Source organism: Vigna unguiculata, chromosome 3, assembly GCF_004118075.2.
Source record: "Vigna unguiculata cultivar IT97K-499-35 chromosome 3, ASM411807v1, whole genome shotgun sequence".
Classification (NCBI taxonomy): domain Eukaryota; kingdom Viridiplantae; phylum Streptophyta; class Magnoliopsida; order Fabales; family Fabaceae; genus Vigna; species Vigna unguiculata.
Window position 1 is genome coordinate 63,621,310 of NC_040281.1, and position 19,099 is coordinate 63,640,408.

The window sequence follows — 19,099 nt, forward strand, 5'->3', positions numbered from 1 at the left end:
TAATAAAATTGTTGTTGAATTTGTCTGACAATGATGGAGTATTGAATTGTCATTGTGTACCATAAATTTTTTTATAAAATTGGTTTTCATGTATATCTGAATACAAGATAATATTTATAACAATGGTCAATGGTCGTTGAAAGTAAACATACAACAACAATCATTGCTATAACCATTGTAAATTAGTATGGATAATACAAATTTATTACTATGGTGAGTAATTCCTGTCTAATACACAAGATCATGATTACAAAGGACATTGAATCCATAATAATGTGTATTTATTACTATCATCATTAATTCACAACTATTGCAATTTAAAATAGTGTTAAAACTCAATACAATTATTTGAGTAACTAATCATTGTCATTTTATCAATGAAATGTCCGAATACTTGAATATATGTTTCTGATAAATATATATTTAAGTTAAAGATATAGAAGTTTTAAATTAGATTTCATTAAATTTTGGATAAAAATATTCATAATCGTATTTTTCTTTTACATGACAGCGTGATAAAAAAAAGTTGTTTAATATATAAAAATTTACTTTAATAGATATTTTAATTTTGAAATAGAAAGCTTATTTAATTTATATTGTTATTAATAACTTGATATTTGTATTATTGTTAAGATTGTTAGAGATTGTAAAAGAAAAAGTGAATTGTCAAAAAAAAAATTGAAGACTCCATGTTCTTGCAGTTGTGCCCGTTGATTTGTCAATCCACAAAGTCCAAGTATGTCCCAACAATATGACTACCTTTTGTAAAGCATATTGGATGATGTACCAACTAGGAAAAGCATCAAGATGCTTTACTCCAACATCATTGTACTTTGCGTCCTTTCATTGCACGTGTCTCTACAGACTGAACAATTCTTCTCAAAGCACAAAACTAAACTAGTTGAAACTAAAATTAAAGGTAGAAGTATCTTTGAAAAGATGCTTTCAATTAAATCAAAGGCAACAATTGATAGGTCATAAATAAAACCAACCAGTGGATAGCAGTGCCGAGCCAATTTGTTTCATCATAGCTTGAGGAACTGCTTACTTAAAAGATAAATGGAGAACCTCAATTTCTTTCTGCGACTGGTTGTAAGTAAGAGATATACAGGACATACTTAACATCACTAAATTGGAAGATTCAATACCAAAAAGACATGACATTAGTGATATGTTTGAGCAACTTTGCTCTTAATAGAAAATTGTTTTTTATATGGTCAAAGATAGTCTCTCAAATGAATAAACTCACCCTTGAGGAAGAGGAGATTGTCTTTGGGATCTTTGGAGAAGACCCTGGCTTGTGGATCTTCTTCCATATTGACCCCTGCTTCTTGTTCTTGATCACCAACTTCCAAGTATATTTTTGGTTTATAGAAAGGCTACTATGTATACCCACACATTAGTGATTCTTTTTGCGATAAATTTTAGTAACTTTTCAAATCAAAGGGTCTCTCATTCTGGGGCTATGGAGTAGAATGTGTAGCATTGAACTTTAGACCCCTCAAGTGATCCAATATTGTTTAGCCGTTCCATCAAGGAAATTATAGTGTCGAAATTCAACAACTGCTCATATGATTAAAATTTGTAGGCTGTTGTCCTCTTCGAATTGTTTGATGGTCCAGGCTTTGCAATTGTAACATAAATAAATCTGCCATCAAAAAACTGCAACAAAAATTCAGCCAGCAGGTCAAAATCATTTTAATATGGATGAGATAGGATATCTCTTATAGTTGGAAACTCTAAGAAGTTGCACCTTTCCATTCATCTCTTGGACAGCCAATTGCGCAGACTCTTCCTTTACAAACCAAATAAATGCAAATCCTAAAGACTTTCCTGATTCTTCATCTATTGGAAGCTGGACTGCCATAAGATAAAATTAATTAAAATTAACGGTCCTTTATAGATTCAAGACTGTCAAAAAGTGAAAGGATTTATTATTACCGAGATTAACTACTCCAAACTCTGAAAACACCTTCATCAATCTTCCTTCAGAGGTTGAGTGAGGTAGCCCTGCAATGGCCCACCATGAAAACTTCAGTATAATGATTTTCATCACAGAAAATGCCGATAACTTATTAAGACTAACATTGCAGATAGCGGACCAATCAAATATCGACTCAACAGTTTACCATTGTCCGCATTCAAAACAACAGTCGTAAAGATTATTTAGTAGATGATTGGTGACATGACATCCACACAAGATATTAGCAAAACGGTAATAATACTTAGTATTGAAGAAAAGGCACACTGCCCAGGATAGTCTATACTCTCAAAAAACTTGTGAAATTCTAGTATGTAGTTTTGCATTCTTAATAAAGCTGCAAAAATGGGTCATGTTCGAATAACCTAATAAAGTGTGCGGGCTGGGCTAACCAAATCCAAGCCTGAAATTTGGTTAACTTTTTCTGATTCGGCTCAAAGTTGGGGTTGCCAGCCTTTGGACCATATCACCATGCAAGCATATCAACATTTTTTTATGTTAAGAACTGAAGGCCAACTGCCAATAAGCTAGTTCCCTAATTTGTTAGGGTTCAAAATCTATATGTGAGTTTGAGTCCTTTGTTGAGGAAAGAAAAGAAAGTTGAATAACGTACAAGAAAAAAGACTTACAAATCTATTATCTTAAGATTTTGGATTAGAGAATATCAATCTCTTACGTAAATTGAGCTCATATTTCATTGGAGTTGTGTATTAGTGTACAAGTATGGATTCTTGAAACGTGCCCCTCCACAGCTTTTCCTAAGGAAACGTCTCTTCTAGCTAGTTTGACACTAACCAAAAGAGTGAGGTGGCATTTGAATACTTCTCATGGTTACTAATTAGAGGGATATCATAGGTCAGACCCATCATTTCTATAAATTGGAGGATACTAGGCTAGAAGGGAGGCATTCAAATTCGTAAGTTTTTGCAAGCATAGAGCAATATTGACGTCGTGTCTAGTGTCTGTAAGTTATCATTGATTTAAAATCATTCAACTCATTCTCATTAATTTGCATTTTTTTACATATTACACTACAATGACAAAATGCTAACTGAAAGTAGGCCATAATTGGGCGGGCCTTAAGTAGCTCGTGCCAAGATTTATCATCTATAATTCCCAAATAAACAAAGAAACTCTATTTCACTTACAATTCTTTTAACAGTTCAAGCTTCAAAGGGAGCTTCTCTCAAAAGTACACAATTAACTGTTCATTCGTCCTTGATGTGATTAAACATATATAATGATCTTAACCCACTGAAATTCAAGACTAGATATGACCCTATTTGCTCACTTTGGCGACAATGACACATTAGATGAGACATTTCCCTATATCAGAAACAAAAGTTTCCAAATAATAGTCTGCACAATAATGACAGGGAATTTCCAATCAGATAGTTATACAACTACTACGTATGTTCCTTTTAGCGGCATGAAATCTGCCAAAGCAAATTAAAGAACTAGCCTCTTGCATTAGATGCCCAGAACGAAAAAGAATGTAAACCTTGTATTGCGCGCAAGCTAAATTGAAGCGCAAGCTATTGGAGGGAGGATTTCAGTGAAATAAAATAGAGATAGAGCGAGAAACCTTACCTTTGACGAAGATTTTGGCTGAAGAGGGTAAATTGGATTCGACGGAAGAGGTAGCGCTAGAGTTGCAGCAAAACGACACGCAGCGAAGAGGAGCTGAGGTAGAAACTGATGGTGAAGAAACGATATTCGGTTTCGTGACCCATATCGATGGCTTCAAAATTCTGAACCGCTGAAGCGATACATGTTGAGGTGGACATGAATTCAGTAATACCTGTTGAGCCATTAGATTTCCAAACTCACACAACCCTTTCGGTATGACTGTGGTGTAACAGAAAAGATAACTACTACCAAATTCTGAACCCATGCTAATGTAATAGCCCATATAGGTAATCAGGCTATTCTCTGGGCCGATCAAAACTGAAATAGCCCAAAACATGAATATATGTGATGGGCCGGCCCCGAGGGAGTAACCAAGCACGATTCTTGAACATGGAAATGCTGAAGCAAACCTATTATTTTCTACATTCACAGACTTTAGGAATCACCAAATAATTTCTCACAATTCTTTCACTATACAGTATTTCTAATTGTTGTTTGGGCTATTTATAATTTGTATTTTTTTTAATTAACCTTGAAGTTTTGTTTATACACTTTTACTCATTTGTGAAGGAACTTTAATATAGAATAACTAAAATAAGAAAAACAAACTAATCTCCTAAAAAAAATAAACTAAGTAAATATGGAATATATACAAACTTAATTTCATATAAAAATGCAGATTACTCATAGTAAAAAAAGACATACATAACTTAACCCCCAAGAAAAACATATAAAAAAAATTAACCACTTTAAATTGTATGAGAATTCGATTTTCTTATGCAAGAGTAGATTTTCTTGTGATATATATAAATCTACTTCGAAATACAAACAAACCCATTTTTAATTTAAGATTTTACTATAGTTACGTATCTTATTAAGAAAGTTTATTTTGGATCGATAAATTATCTTCTTGTTTTTAAAATACATTTTAAAAGCTAAAGATAGAGAGGTGATATCTGGTTGAAGAACAGAACTCAAATTTATTATTATAATGGGTAGAGTTATTGTTTAATATGGTTTATATGTTTAGTTAATCCCTTTACATGCGCATGCAACTTAGGCGGCATAACATGATTGCACCAAATCTTTCTCCGATACTAAAGTTATATAGTAGCGAGCGTGACAAAGATTCACTGTTACCCCACAAGTCAATATCGGATCGAAGTTCTAAAAGGAATATCGTAATGCGAATGAGTCACTTTTGCAGGCTTCAAAGATTCTTCATCTTGTCTTCAGTATACACAGATTATCGATTATTTGGAGTATGAAAACCAAACAGCAGGCTAAAGTGAAGAAACAAAGACTTCAAAAACCTACATTGTTATCACGTTTCATTAATATATAAATTAATTATATATGCACAAACGCATGCAATTTGCAAATCTAATTAAGATAAGTGTATTTGGGGATACGATGATGATGTGACAGACCCGATTAGATTTTGCAGGAAATCCAAACCCCAATCCAAGATATACATAGGAATAGCATTAATTAGATTATGTAACAAAGATTTTTATGGAGAAAACTTGACCTAACAAATACACTATAAAACTAAGTCGAAGCTTGTATTGTATATATAAAATAGTGAGGTCTGATATTGGTTGAAGATTCTCTCCAATGACCAACCCCCAAAACCGTGTGATAGCTAGCTTGCTACGCGTTTCTTAGTTGTAAAACGTGGTTGTAGGACAATCACCCACTCCGGGTATGGACCAATGCTAGAAGATTCAAGAATTACGACAAATATTGTTTCGTGATCTTAAAATCGATACTTACATGTGATGTAATCGAGTTTTTGTTGATAAATTAAAAAAACAACAATGATATGTTACATAGAAAGAAACTGATTGAAATGAAAAACCGTAAAACTTGACCAGAAAACGAAGGAGGTGAAACGAGACAAGGTGAGGGACCATAACAGAATAAATAATTTGCAGGAAGGTACAAAAAAAAGGGGTGACCAAGACCCCAAAATTGGCAGCTCCTACCCTACGACTCGATTAACAGGTTTGTCTGAGCCACCCAAACATGCACACGTGCACACTATTATTGGTCGTAGTTATTATTTGATGAAATGGGAGAGTGGGTAGAGAGTCATATTTAAGAAAAAGAAACATATATGTAGTAAAGTGGAGCATGCATTGTGATTATGATCTTCAAACTACAAAATGCCGGCACCGTCGAGTTTAAGTTTCATCGCATTCACTGTATTATTTACTTTTATTCACAAGAAGAAATCGAAACTAAGTACTTTTTTTTTCTTCCTCGTCGCTGTCGCGATCGCTTCTTCTGAGCACTCTGGTCGCTGTCTATCGCATCTCTAGCTACAACTGCATTGGCACATTCTTAATGATTTTCCACCGACAAATACGTTTATCTTTTGTTACGTTTTAATCATTTTTCGTCCACTCTCAAACCAGTATTGTATTTGTATATCGCTGTTGTTACATCAGCAAGCAATTTGAAGTTTGCAACTTCAAAAAGAATATTGAGTTATTGTAATTTAGATAATAATTTAAATATTAAGTATACGATAGCGTGATTACTCTTGAAGGTGATATTGAGTTATTGTTATTATTATTAGGTTATCTTGATTCAACAATTTAGTTTGAATTCTGAGATGCGATAGCTCCTCCACTTAAAAATGGATTACAGAGTGGACACATTTTCGTTGGAATAAGATGGCACTATTTACGTAATTGACGAGGAACAGTATATTGTGTTGTCACTTAGTAACACCCTTTGAACCTTCTTCTGTCTTCTACACTTAAAAACGAAATGCACAAATAAGATTTTCCTTCTGAATATGATGAGTACGTTTCCGTAAATGACTAAAAAGAGGACTATACTGTGACTCAGGCACACCTCACACAATGTGTTGACCTCAAAGATGGGATTGATGGGATACTTTCATCTCTATATTATCATTGCCAAAACACCCTTTGATTCCTTTTTTGTCCTCTATCATAACATCATGCAAGTGTTCATCAATTCAATGATCATTTTAGAGACAAAGAGGGTTTTTTAGAGATGCATCTCAATCAACCAAATAACTATCCTACTATGTAGACAAACAGAAAGGATAGAACAAATGGAAATGCAGGGCAAGGGTGTCCACTTATTTTTTTGTCATAATTAATACATATTTCTTTTTAAATCTTATAAAAAGTATTTATTCTTTAAATTCTATTTTTTGTAATTTTTATTAATTTAAATATAAATACGCAATGAAGAACTTTTTGATTATTTTAATTAAATGTATTTTATTTTTATATATAAAATTCTGAATAGGAAAAATTACACCGAAAATATTATATCTTCTAAGAAAACGTTTTTTTTATGTATATTCAAGTACTGTAAAAAAGGTTACTATAAACCTTGAAAATAAAAATATTTTAGAAACATTTCTAAATAAATAGATAAAATGATTGGGTGATATACCCTACTTGATAAATGGTTTTAAAACACCATCAAAAAGATAGTAATTGTGTTTTCTCCACTCTGACCAGCGTTTTGTACCGTTATGTATTCATTAGTATAGACCGACACTTTCTGGATAAGAAAGTGTAAAAAAATAGAAGAAAGAGAAAAATTAAAATTTTAATTGTAGAAAGTTATTTTTATTTATGTTAATTATAAGTATTTATTTAGTTAACCCATGGATCCTACACAAACAAACATCAATTATTGTTGTAGGTTGCATATATTTATATTATCTCGTGACGAATGTTAGGTGATCGAATCAAGTCATAATTCAAATTAAATTCTTAATAGGATAATTATTGAGAAAAAAATTATTATAGATGACATTAATAATCTTATGGTAGAGACTAAGTGAATCGAATCACAATTGAATTGTGACGTTTGAATTTATGTTACATATTTAAGTAGAAAGAGTTATGTCCTAATCAAAAAGAGAATAATTCACCAAATAATGAAATTGCATATTTTTTGTTTTCAAAACTATACAAAACAACTAAAAGCATGAATGAGATGAAAAAACGCAAGATGCACGAACACCAAGATCCTCCTCAAATAATGGAATTGTGTGGTTATAATTGAGAAAAGTGTTTTCTCAGTTGAGGAACAAGAATGTATGGCAACGGTTCAGGGTGATGGAGAGTTGATTATACCTATCTCATTTCAAAGTAAAGATTTATATATCTTTTTTGTGTTTATTTTTATTGGATATGAAATTTATATATTATTCTTATTTTTATGGGGGTAGTATACATACTTTTGCATTGTCTTAAGCATTAATTATATAATTTAAAAAAAGAATTCAAAATACAAAAATATAATATAATATTGTTAAAATTTTAATATTAAAAATATATATTTTATTTTTAATGGTTAAATCTTACGAAAGCAATTATAATTATATAATTATTAAAATAAAGTATGAAGTATAATAATTATATAAATGTTAAATAATTATAAAAAATAAATACATATGTGTTACATAATAAGATGTCTTTTTAGCTATGTCAATCAACACTCAAGATCACATTTAATTATGTAAACACTTACGATACACATTCAATTATGTAAACTACTTTTGCATAACATGGAATAATTAGGATATGTTGTATTGAACACAATATCTTATTGACTGTCGTAAATTATAATTAGGCAACATGTCACATTATAAACATTTCTTTTTTAATAACTTCAATAATTTTATAAAAAAAAATATTTATCCACTGATTTATTGCATTTTAAACTAAATAATATTAAAATTACCAAAAAGTTTAGAAAGGTTATGTCAATGGAATGATTACTCCAACTCATACGTCAAAGAATACATGACATAAATTCAAAGAATTTGACCTATTTTACAACAAATGTTTGTCAAAAAGCATTTGTAAGTAATAACGGAAGGAATTTCGGCTTATCGTTAGAATTTTTAGATTTTTATTAGATAAGTTATTCTTTTAGTAATTAAATCTTTATAAACTTTTTCACTAATTAAATAATTTCTTATATTGTCTCATTATATATATATATATATATATATATATATATATATATCGAAAACATTTTTTTCAACGTATACGTGTTATTTTTTTATAAAAAATTATCAAATCAAAAAAGTTGATTAAATTTTTAAAAGTAATTATATAAAAGATAAAATTATTAAAATAATGATTTTAGTTTTAGGAAAATTATTAAAAGAATAAAACTGGAACACAAGACATGGATACCAAGAAATAAATATCTTTTATATATCGTTATAGGTTAGTGTAAATAGATGCGCGCATGACCCTATATTTTAAATATCTATATTATATTATAAGTTAATAATAAGAGCAGTGAGAAATATTTGATGTTACTAACAAAAACAATAAAGAAACAAAGAAAAAAAAGCTTGTAATATTTTATTCAAAATCAGATAATAATTATATATATATATATATATATATATATATATATATATATATATATATATTCATATATTATATCATTTAAAAGTGGAAGTGAAACGCTATTTGAATATATATTTTTTTCATTCTTTAAAACGTGTTATTAAAATAAAATCATAATAGAGTTTTACGTTTCAAAACAAATAATATCAAGCATTACTTTAGGTTTAAAATTGTATAATAAATTATTTACAAACAAGGAGAAAATTTGTTTCATTTACATGTTTATCACCGAGATATTTTTTGAGTTATAAGACAACCCTACATACGGATAACGTAAAAACTCTTTTTTGACTGGTGGAAGTATTTCCGCACGGACACAATTTTAAATGCAAAGAATCAATATCTAGAAAATAAATATGAGAGAGATCTCAAAACCTAACCTAATGTACTCTTTAAAGCACAATAAAAGAAGGCCAAAGTAATTAAAATGTCTAGAGTTAAAAGTGTCCACAAATATTTATACTCCTTAAGTTGGATCAGAGAATTACAATAATAACGAATAACAAGTCTGGTTTAACTTGATTTCTAATTTATTTATAACATGTAATAAAAAATAATAATTATGACGTGACCTAATAATGTATATTAAGAAATGAATTTTATGTTTAACTTCAATATTATCAAATCTGTTTGTAAAATAAATTTTGTAATTTTTTATAATAAGTGATACAATAGATTTAATAAATAATAAATTTTTTTACAACAGATAATATAATAGACCCATCAAACAATAAATTTTACTAAAATATATTTTAACATATGACTTTGATATTAGTTTAAACTTCAACTTAACCCAATTTTATAAAATCAACTTAAAATATAAAGTTTATATTAATTTATATATTATAAACTCGTTTTTATCTCGAATTAATATGTAATTTTAATATATGTGTCGATCTGGACTTCCCATATGTGATGCATAAGGTGTAATAATCTTGAACTTAAATGATAATGATATATCTATAAATTATTAGAGATAAGTAGCAGAGGGGGTTGAGAGCATGAATTGCCAATGAATCGCTTTCATCACTTACTGAATTATTATTATTATTATTATTATTATTATTATTATATAAGAACAGATATATACTATGCTTTTTTTTACTTGGCAGATATATATTCTATGCATGTTATTTGAGGTGGAGAAAGATGCCTACTGGCACCAATATTGTAAAATTATTACTCCTTTTTTTATCTTTTCCTTTTTCTAATGGGATGCGCTTATGCGGAGTCAAGACACTACGCTCCTTTCCTATAAAGCTCATTTTGACCATTCATTTCTGTATACAGCCTAATCACAAAAATTATTTACCACTTTTAAATCATTACGTCTTCATACTCTTCACAATTCATTTTTTTAGGATATATCAAAATTTTAATTTATGAACACTCAATCAATAATAATTTGTTATAAGTGGGAGTATATATATATAAAAACCAAACTGTGTTAGTTATATATTGGTTGGAATCAGGATAGAGACAAAGTCCACTGCCACCACCATATTTAACCCTTTCTCGCTTTTTTTTTGTCTCTTTTTCAAGATTCGCCATAAACACTGGCATAAGAATATATCGAGTAATTAGTTTAGTTACTCACAATCAATGTACCTGCAAAAATTATTAATTCTATTGATTTAACGTGTAGAATCACTTGTCAAATTTTATAGAAATTAAGCCTACATGTGTAATATTCTTCAACAGAAATTTTACGTGACAGTTTTAGCATACATACAAAGTGTTCAACACTTTCATCATCAAAACAACACAATTAATTCATATTTCATGAAAACGCCCCTTCAGATATTCATATTCCAATCACAATACATAGCTTACGTAACTACGGAGTTCATAATGAATTATTAGAGATCAAAAACTCCAGTGCTAGCTACTTCAGAGAAAGAGGCATCTTCAGAAACAAGAGAGGATCTATAACTATGGATTGGACCCCACGAAGAGACAACATTACCAAGTTTAACGCAGGTGCACCGCACCCTATCCCTATCGGTACGGAAGATTTCACATAAGTCAAAAACAATACAACATACTCAAATATGCCTCATTCTCTACTTTTATTACTATTTTTAACGCATTATATTATGTACTAAAAAGATAACACCAAATTTTCCTAATTTCTAAATAAATTTCATGAATTATGCGGTATCTTGTTTCTAAAAAAAGAAAAATTGATTCTTTCAGTTTGTTTTTTGATGATTAGAAATCATAACATTGAAAAGAAAATGTAACAAAGCATTACTGGTTCAAGTTTGCTTCAATGGTCACATAACAGTTAATTAGCGAACAATGTAGTGGGTATAAGGTGAGGTTTCATTGATATAATAACTAACTCGTGGATCACTGTTAAGTAGTATTTGGGCGATGATAGTAACACGTTACTCATATTGTAGGGAGTAACAAAAGATTATACATATAGTAAGTAAACCTCTTCTTTTTTTTTGTGAAACCAAACAAAACTAAAAAAAAAAAGATATGTGAAATGGCATGTAGTGTCATCGGAGGCATGTCAGTGGTGACGTTTAATTTAATTTTCTCTATAGTGCTAGATTCTGTGGCGGCCTATCGCTAGCGAGTTGCGGCGGCGGCGGCGGCCATGGGCGGCGAAGAAGAAGCGATAACAGAAGCAAGAGCAACATCAACATGCGCGTCGTCGTAGAGGAAGTTGTGAAGAATCCTTCGGCTTTTGGACAGCACGTGATCCTCCCACGCTTGCTCAGCTTCTTGGGGAGTGCTCCTGAGGAAAACCTCGGTGGCGTCGAGGCGGTGCATGTTCCGTTTGAAAATGGCGTGGAGGCGGTGGATCTTGTGGAGCTGTCGGGTGGCGAGGTTGCAGTTGTTGATTTTGATGGAGGCAATGGCAGCCTGGAGGAGCTTCTCCCTGGTCCTCTCGTCGGCGCCGTCGGCTTCCGCCTGGAAAAAGGAATGAAACTCGGGGACGCCAATGGCCTTGCGAATGCCCACGGTGTAGTCGCGGTTGTGGTATTGGAAAAACGGTCGAACCTCGTCGACCTGGCCGGCTCGGATCATGCGATCCACACGTGCGGCGAGAGAGGAGTGGAGGACCGGGAGGGAGACGTCGACCCAGAGGAACAGACAGTGGTAGCGCAACCGAAAGTCAGGGTAGTGGTTGACCAGGGCGTCGAGGAAAGAGTTGGAACCACCGGCAATGATGGGCAAGCCGTCGCGTTTCAAAATGGAGGCGACGGCGAGGGTGGCGTGGCGGCAGAAGTCGTCGGCAGTGAAATCAATGTTGGGTTGGACAGTGCCTAGGAGATGGTGTGGGACCCCTCGGCACTCGTCTTCCGTGACTTTGTTGGTGGTGATGTCGAGACCTTCGTACACCTGCATTTTGTCGGAGTTGACTATCTCCGCTGGTGGGAAGTGCGTGGCAAGGTCTATGCCAAGCTTTGACTTTCCTGTCCCCGTCGCTCCCATTATGACCACAACCTTTTCCTTGTTCCGCTGCCTGAACAACGTCAGCGGAGACATCGTGAGTCCCGGGTTGAAACTCGCCACCGCCTTGCACACCGCTGACACAGATACCATGTTCATGCTTTGTCTCTCTTCTCTAAACCTGCCAAGTTGACCAAACATTTTTTATTCACTCTTGTTATCCTTTGCACCACCACAACCAGCTCATAACGGATTACTTTAATTCATCTCAACCCAATCATCGTTTTTTAAACTCCCAACAAAGAATCTAGCGACCAGGGCAATGGATCAAATGCCCAAGTAAAAAAAAAAACAAAAACAAAAAGAGCTTGGTCTGCAAGCAATGTCATTCATATGAAATGGATGTAAATTAAGCAGAGTGAGAAGGATTAAAATCTTAGAATTTGATAGATATGGCGCGGACGTACCTTGAATATTAATTGTAAACTCTGGGTGTGGCTTCCTTGCTGGGTATGCTTTCTTGGCACACGGCACACTGACAGAACGGAAGAGGATATTAGATTAATTAAGTTTAGAAAACAGAAGATGTTGTGGGAAAGACTGCATGGGTACGATGATTCTTTTTTTTCTTTTTTCTGTTCTTTTCACGATTAATCAAGACATGGGGGAGAGAGGAGGTTGTTGAATTGAAAAGGGAGAGGAGAGGAAAACGAAAATGGAGGATTTGTGAGCGAAGTGTATGACTTTTATGGTATGGAAAATGCAGGTTACTCTGCTATTTATACCAAAAAAAAAAATATTTTTTATGTTCAAAGAACAGTCCATTAGATAGAGTGAAAAAATAATTGAAAATTTAGAAGGAAGAGAAAGAAAGTTAAAAAAATTAAAATTTGTCCCTTGTGAGAATGGAGAGAAAAAATAAATTTTTAATTACTGGAAAGATACTCACGTCCATAGAGTTATAGAGTTATGTCAATTTGATAACTACTTTTCCAAAAGTGTCACTTTCATCGTCTTAAATTTTGAGAAAATGTTTCAATTAGGTTTCTTCTAAATAGAGATGACTAATACTGTTAATAATGTATCATATGTCAGTATGTGTTTTTTTATTTTACTTTTCTAAAAATATTTTACTTTTTTTTGTAAAAAAAAATGTTACATGTCAGGTCCCTGGTGTGACACGTGATATTGTCAGTGTCACATGACAATTGCAATGTCACGTGTCAGTTTCATTATCAAATGTCATTGTCTTAATTTCAAATTTATTTCCAATGTATGTCTCAATAATTCAATCTAGTTCCTAACGTGTCTCTGATTCAATTTTGACTCAATTTTTTAAAATAATTAAAATTCATTTTTTATAAGATTAAAACTAATTAACTATAAATATTTTTACAAAAAATTAAGTATTGTTATTTATATTAAAATTTAGTAGTAAAAGTCATTTTATTAAGTTATTTTTAGTAAAAATAGTATTAGTATAACATTCATACAAATAAAAATTTTGGTTTAAAATTATTGAGAGACAATATTGTTTTATTCTGAAGAAAAAAAAAGTGATAAATAACAAAACATGAGTTAATAATATATAACAAAGTAATATGTTAAAAAATCGTTTTTAATAAAAAAACATTAGTATAACATTTATACAAATAATAATTTTGGTTTGAAATGTGAGAGAAAGAATATAAATATTAGTACTTAATTTTGTAAAAATATTTATACTTAATTAGTTTTAATCTTATAAAAAATGGATTATAAAAATATTATAATTATTAAAAAAAATTGGGACAAAATTGAATCAAATACACATAAGTAAGAGACTAGATTGAATAAAGAAGACATATATGAGGATTAAATTGAAATCAACATTTGATAATAATACAAACACGTATTGCCACGTGTCATTGATAATGCCACATGTCACTAAGGGACCTAACACATGGCGTAATTTTTCCAAAATTAAATAAATAAATAAATAACACACATACTGACATGTGGTACGCCGTTAACGCGTTAATAATTTATGTCTGAAAGGGACCTAATCGAAACATTTTTTCAATTCAAAAATTGTGATGTAATTGACATTTTTTAAAAAACGGATACCAGATTACAACACCTCTATTAAAATAGGTACCATCCGAGTAATTAAAGAAAATGAAATATAAATGACTCCCCTATGTATAAAATGAGATCATTTCAAATAGACTGAAAATGAGCATACATATCATAATCCTAAAAAAAATGTAAGAGAATGAAACGGTGTTTTTTTGTTTTTATATATTCTTTCAAACAACTCATTTTTAATCTATTTTTCTCGTTTTTATTTCGTTTCGGGTTTTTTTTCCTCAATTTTCTTTCTATATACCAATACAACGACATTAAACGCATGGTTTGAAAATAAGAAGAAAAAAAGAGAGAGCAAAAAGATTAATAAATGTGAAAATATTAAGAGAAGAAAAATAAGCAGAGAAAAATTGAACATATGAATTTAAAAGCTTGTATCGTGAAATTGAGAAAAAAAAAATTTTATATATATATATATATATATATATATATATATATATAAATAAAAAGGATTCTTCTTTTTTATATATATATATTTACATCTCAAAATATCAATTTTAAAAAAATCATCTTTTCTTCTTTTTTTCTTTGTTTATCAACAGTTATTCTTTCATTTTTTCTGATATATTTTACTTTATTTTTAATAAATATAATTTTATTTTATATATTAACTTAAAAACATTACATTATCATCATCTACTAATATAATATCACGTACGCTAATATTTATAATGAGGTTTTTTTATATATAAGATATGATTAAGGATGAATAGGGATTAACACAAGTAGAGTCATGTCACGTTCAAATCCAAGTGGGTATGATCTAAATTTAATATTTCTAAATTTATATTCCATCATTTAATTTATCGTATTAACAAAGTTCATATTAAAATTTAATTTGGTTGAATTTTTTGAATTGCAAATTTATACTAAATTAAAAAATTTGAATTTTTTTAAATAAATAATATAAATATAATGAATATTTAACTAAAATTTGACATATATAATTTTGATAATTATTATTATAATGGACTATGATTTAATATAAATTATTCCTAATTTTAATAAAATAATATCATATTAAAAATAAAATTTAAAATATATTTACAAATTTATAAATATTAAAATTTAAATTTAAATTCGTTGGAATATCATAAAATTTTAATTCACCATTCAAAACAATTATCTATTTTATTTTATTTAACCGCCCTCTTATCTAATACAAACCGATTATATAGTCAAATTTATTTCGGATTCTTCGGTATATATGATTTTGTTTTCTCTATCTAAAGAGTGAGAATAATATTTTTACTAAAGTATGAAATGAACCCTACAGAAGTAAAGGAGGGACATGGCATGGAGTTTATATTGAAAACTTGGAAACATCGTATGACCGTACAAAGGTAAGTGTTTTCTTTTTATTCTTTGTTCTGTGGAATTTACATCAAGACGTGACCTACTCATTATTGAATCCATGTACCAGCATGATTCAAATTTACCCTCATTCATTAGAGATGCAATTTTGAAAGCAACGTCAAATACATTTATTAAAAACTATAAAGTTGTGGATAAGAATCATTGAAAATAAAAGTTGAGCCTAAAAAAATTGCTATTTCAAATAACTTTTTCACCGTATGTTTAATGAATATTGTTTTTTAATGTGATATAATTTTAAATTATATCAAGAAATAACTTTTTTACCGTAGGTTTAATGAATATTGCTTTTTAATGTGATATAATTTAAAATTATATCAAAAAATTTTTTTAAATTCTTTAAATAAATGAATCATATTTTTTGAATTGTCTCATCCATAACATATTATAAAAATATTCATATTAACATATAAAAGTATTCACATCGCCGGTCAATATATTAATTATATGTATATTATAATAATAAAACATATTATAAATATAAAATAGCATATATAATAATTATTATATGTATATATATTATAATAATTATACGTATATTAATAATAACTATAATTATAATTATAATAATAATTACTATTATATAATAAAATATATATAATAGTTATATATTAATTATTTGTATATTATGATAATACTGTATATTATATATAATAATAATTATTATTATTATTATATAAATATATTTAATTAATATTTTTTAAATATTAATAATAATTATTATTATAATTATAATAATTAGTATTATATAATATTATTATTATTATTATTAATATTAATATTATTATTCAAATAAATATTTTTTGTAAATAAATTAATTATATAAAATAAAGTAAGTTTAAATAAATATGAAGATATAAATTAAATAGTCTATATTATAAATTATTTTAAATTATAATAATAATTTATTTTAAGTTATTAATGATATCAATAAATTATATTTTTATAATTTTAAATAACATTCTTTACTTTATTTTTAATATCATTTATTCTGTTTATATTGAAAGGTAAAATTATAATAATATAATTTACTCTATTAAAAATTATAATTTATTAAATTTTATCGACCACATAATTTTTCATAAATTTTTTACTATATCCACTCAAATCATATCATATTTCCTTTAATCCAAAAGAACTTATCTTTATCTATAAATTAACGCAAATTCACTCTTACACATTCATGTCCAAATCCAAACACAACATAAAAGTCATCTAAAAAAATGAATGTAATAGTTCTCTTTTGTAAGTGATGTGAGATTTATTAGATATACTGAAATAGAAAGATTAAATATAAAGATGACGGTTTTTGTTGTAGTTTTAATTTGGATAATGTACCTCTAAATTACATTAAGTGGGTTAAACCCAAGAGCAGAAATTGCTGTAATTTGAGCATGTGGCAAGAGTAACGTAGCCCTAAAATCAAGTTAAAATAAAATTGCCCCTTTCCTTATGCACACGCCAAAACTTGATACGTAGCACAGAACCCTTCGTAGTCTTCACCAAATGCACACGCTTAGGCAGCTACACGTGGTGGATTCTGAACGTTTTCCTATCGATAAGTAACTCAATTTATCTAGTCAAAATGATATTTTAAAAAAGTTATTTACTTATTTTTAAATTTATTGTCAGTATCAGTTATACCAATTATTATAATGTTTTGTTTAGTAGAGAAAAAGACAGTGAAACTAGAGATTGTATAGTTAACACGCTTAGCTACACGTGGTGGATTGTGAACATGTTTCGTATTAATAAATTAGTGATATAATTCTCTTTACTTGTTCTTTTTGTCAATTTACTTTAAAATAACTCAATTTATCTGGTAAAAGTGATGTTTAAAAACAAATACTTGTTTTTAAATTTCTTGTCAGCATCAGTTATACCAATAATTATAATGTTTTGTTTGGTAGAGAAAAAGACGGTGAAATTAGAGATTGTATAGTTAAAAGGTGTGAAGAGATGAAAAATAAAATAAAAGAAAGGATGGGAAATAGGTAGGAAAATAAATGAAACTATAAATTATTTAGTTAAAAAAAATGAAATAGAAAACATTTTTAAAGAGTTTTAAAGTTAATGATAAATTTATATGTATTTTATTATTAAAAATATTGTTTTATTACGATTTATTTTTAATTATTATCTCAGTCAAAATAAATATTTTCCAAAAGAAATAAAGGTTTAATTTTGTATGTTATCATATTCTATTTCTTATTGTTATGACTAATATTGTATATTATTGAATTTAAAATATAGATAACTGATTATGCTATTTTTAAATTTAAAAGTTAATAAATAATAATAATAATAATAATAATAATAATAATAATAATAATAAATTTTATAAAAAGATATATTTAGAAAACACGTAAATATTATATATTAACTTTAAAATTGAAGTTTAAAATAATTAAAAATGAGATTCTAATGATTAGAAAATTTAAGTGTTTGTTTGTCATATACACAATTAGGGGTGGCAAAACGGGCTAGTCCGGCCCGTTTTGGCCCGACCCGCAAAAAACGAGCTGGGTCGGGTTGGTCCGTTATCAATAAACGGGCCGAAAGCTGTAACTCGTCCCATCTTCGGGCGGGATGGTGGGCCGATGGACTGACCCACGTGCTGGTCCATCTTTTTTTTTACTTTTTTTAAATTTTTTTTAAATTTTTTTAACTTTTTATTAAAATTTTGTTTATAAATTTATTTTATATATATAAATTTATTTATATAATATGGGTTGGAAATTTCAACCCGGCCCGCCTTTTATGGACGGGCTGGCGGGCCGGCCCGACAGTTCTGACCCACTTTGTCATCCCTATAAACAATGTTGGACATAATTGTATGATTGTGGAGTCAATTGCCCCACAATTCCTTTTTCAATTATATTGTTCTTTATATAATCTTTATCCATTTTAATTCTTCTACATTTATTTCTCTCACATTTTTTTTATATTTATTCAATTACATAATTTATTATACCATTTTCTTATTAATATATATATATATATATATATTTATTTATTTATTAATAAGGGATATAATATGTCAAAATTATAAAAAAAGACTATTAAAAAGAATTAAATGAAATTAATTATGATAATTTAATAAAAAAATTTGCATTAAAAAACTCAGAAAATAAATTTTAAATAAAAAATCTCA

General features: G+C 29.0%; 2 protein-coding genes across 3 annotated transcripts; both read right to left on the bottom strand.

Annotated features, from left to right (window-relative positions):
* Nucleotides 1-930: 930 nt before the first annotated feature.
* Nucleotides 931-3,848, bottom strand: LOC114177070 (glycine-rich RNA-binding protein 4, mitochondrial). 2 transcript variants are annotated; one of them, XM_028062302.1, is made up of 4 exons: nucleotides 3,572-3,848; nucleotides 1,942-2,010; nucleotides 1,754-1,860; nucleotides 931-1,648 (listed from the first exon to the last, which is right to left on the bottom strand). In XM_028062302.1, exons 1-4 carry the CDS (start codon nucleotides 3,792-3,794, stop codon nucleotides 1,568-1,570), a joined length of 480 nt encoding a protein of 159 aa, XP_027918103.1. In that variant the 5' UTR covers nucleotides 3,795-3,848; the 3' UTR covers nucleotides 931-1,567. The 2 variants fall into 2 exon arrangements, with proteins under 2 accessions (XP_027918103.1, XP_027918102.1); XM_028062301.1 differs by having other exon boundaries at nucleotides 931-1,662.
* A 7,516-nt stretch (nucleotides 3,849-11,364) lies between these two features.
* Nucleotides 11,365-13,180, bottom strand: LOC114179334 (adenylate isopentenyltransferase 5, chloroplastic-like). The gene is made up of 2 exons (XM_028065649.1): nucleotides 12,912-13,180; nucleotides 11,365-12,625 (listed from the first exon to the last, which is right to left on the bottom strand). The coding sequence occupies exon 2, from the start codon at nucleotides 12,601-12,603 to the stop codon at nucleotides 11,617-11,619; it is 987 nt and encodes a 328-aa protein (XP_027921450.1). The 5' UTR covers nucleotides 12,604-12,625; nucleotides 12,912-13,180; the 3' UTR covers nucleotides 11,365-11,616.
* Nucleotides 13,181-19,099: the final 5,919 nt, after the last annotated feature.

What these genes read in the sequence shown, in the direction of transcription:
- LOC114177070 (XM_028062301.1), bottom strand. Translation starts at nt 3,794, where the DNA reads ATGGCTCAACAGGTATTACTGAATTCATGTCCACCTCAACATGTATCG. An exon ending in GTTTGGAGTAGTTAATCTCG is followed by an intron (nt 1,861 to 1,941) that starts GTAATAATAAAT and finishes ATCTTATGGCAG; the next exon opens with TCCAGCTTCCAATAGATGAA. An exon ending in TCCAAGAGATGAATGGAAAG is followed by an intron (nt 1,663 to 1,753) that starts GTGCAACTTCTT and finishes TTTTTGTTGCAG; the next exon opens with TTTTTTGATGGCAGATTTAT.
- LOC114179334 (XM_028065649.1), bottom strand. Translation starts at nt 12,603, where the DNA reads ATGAACATGGTATCTGTGTCAGCGGTGTGCAAGGCGGTGGCGAGTTTC.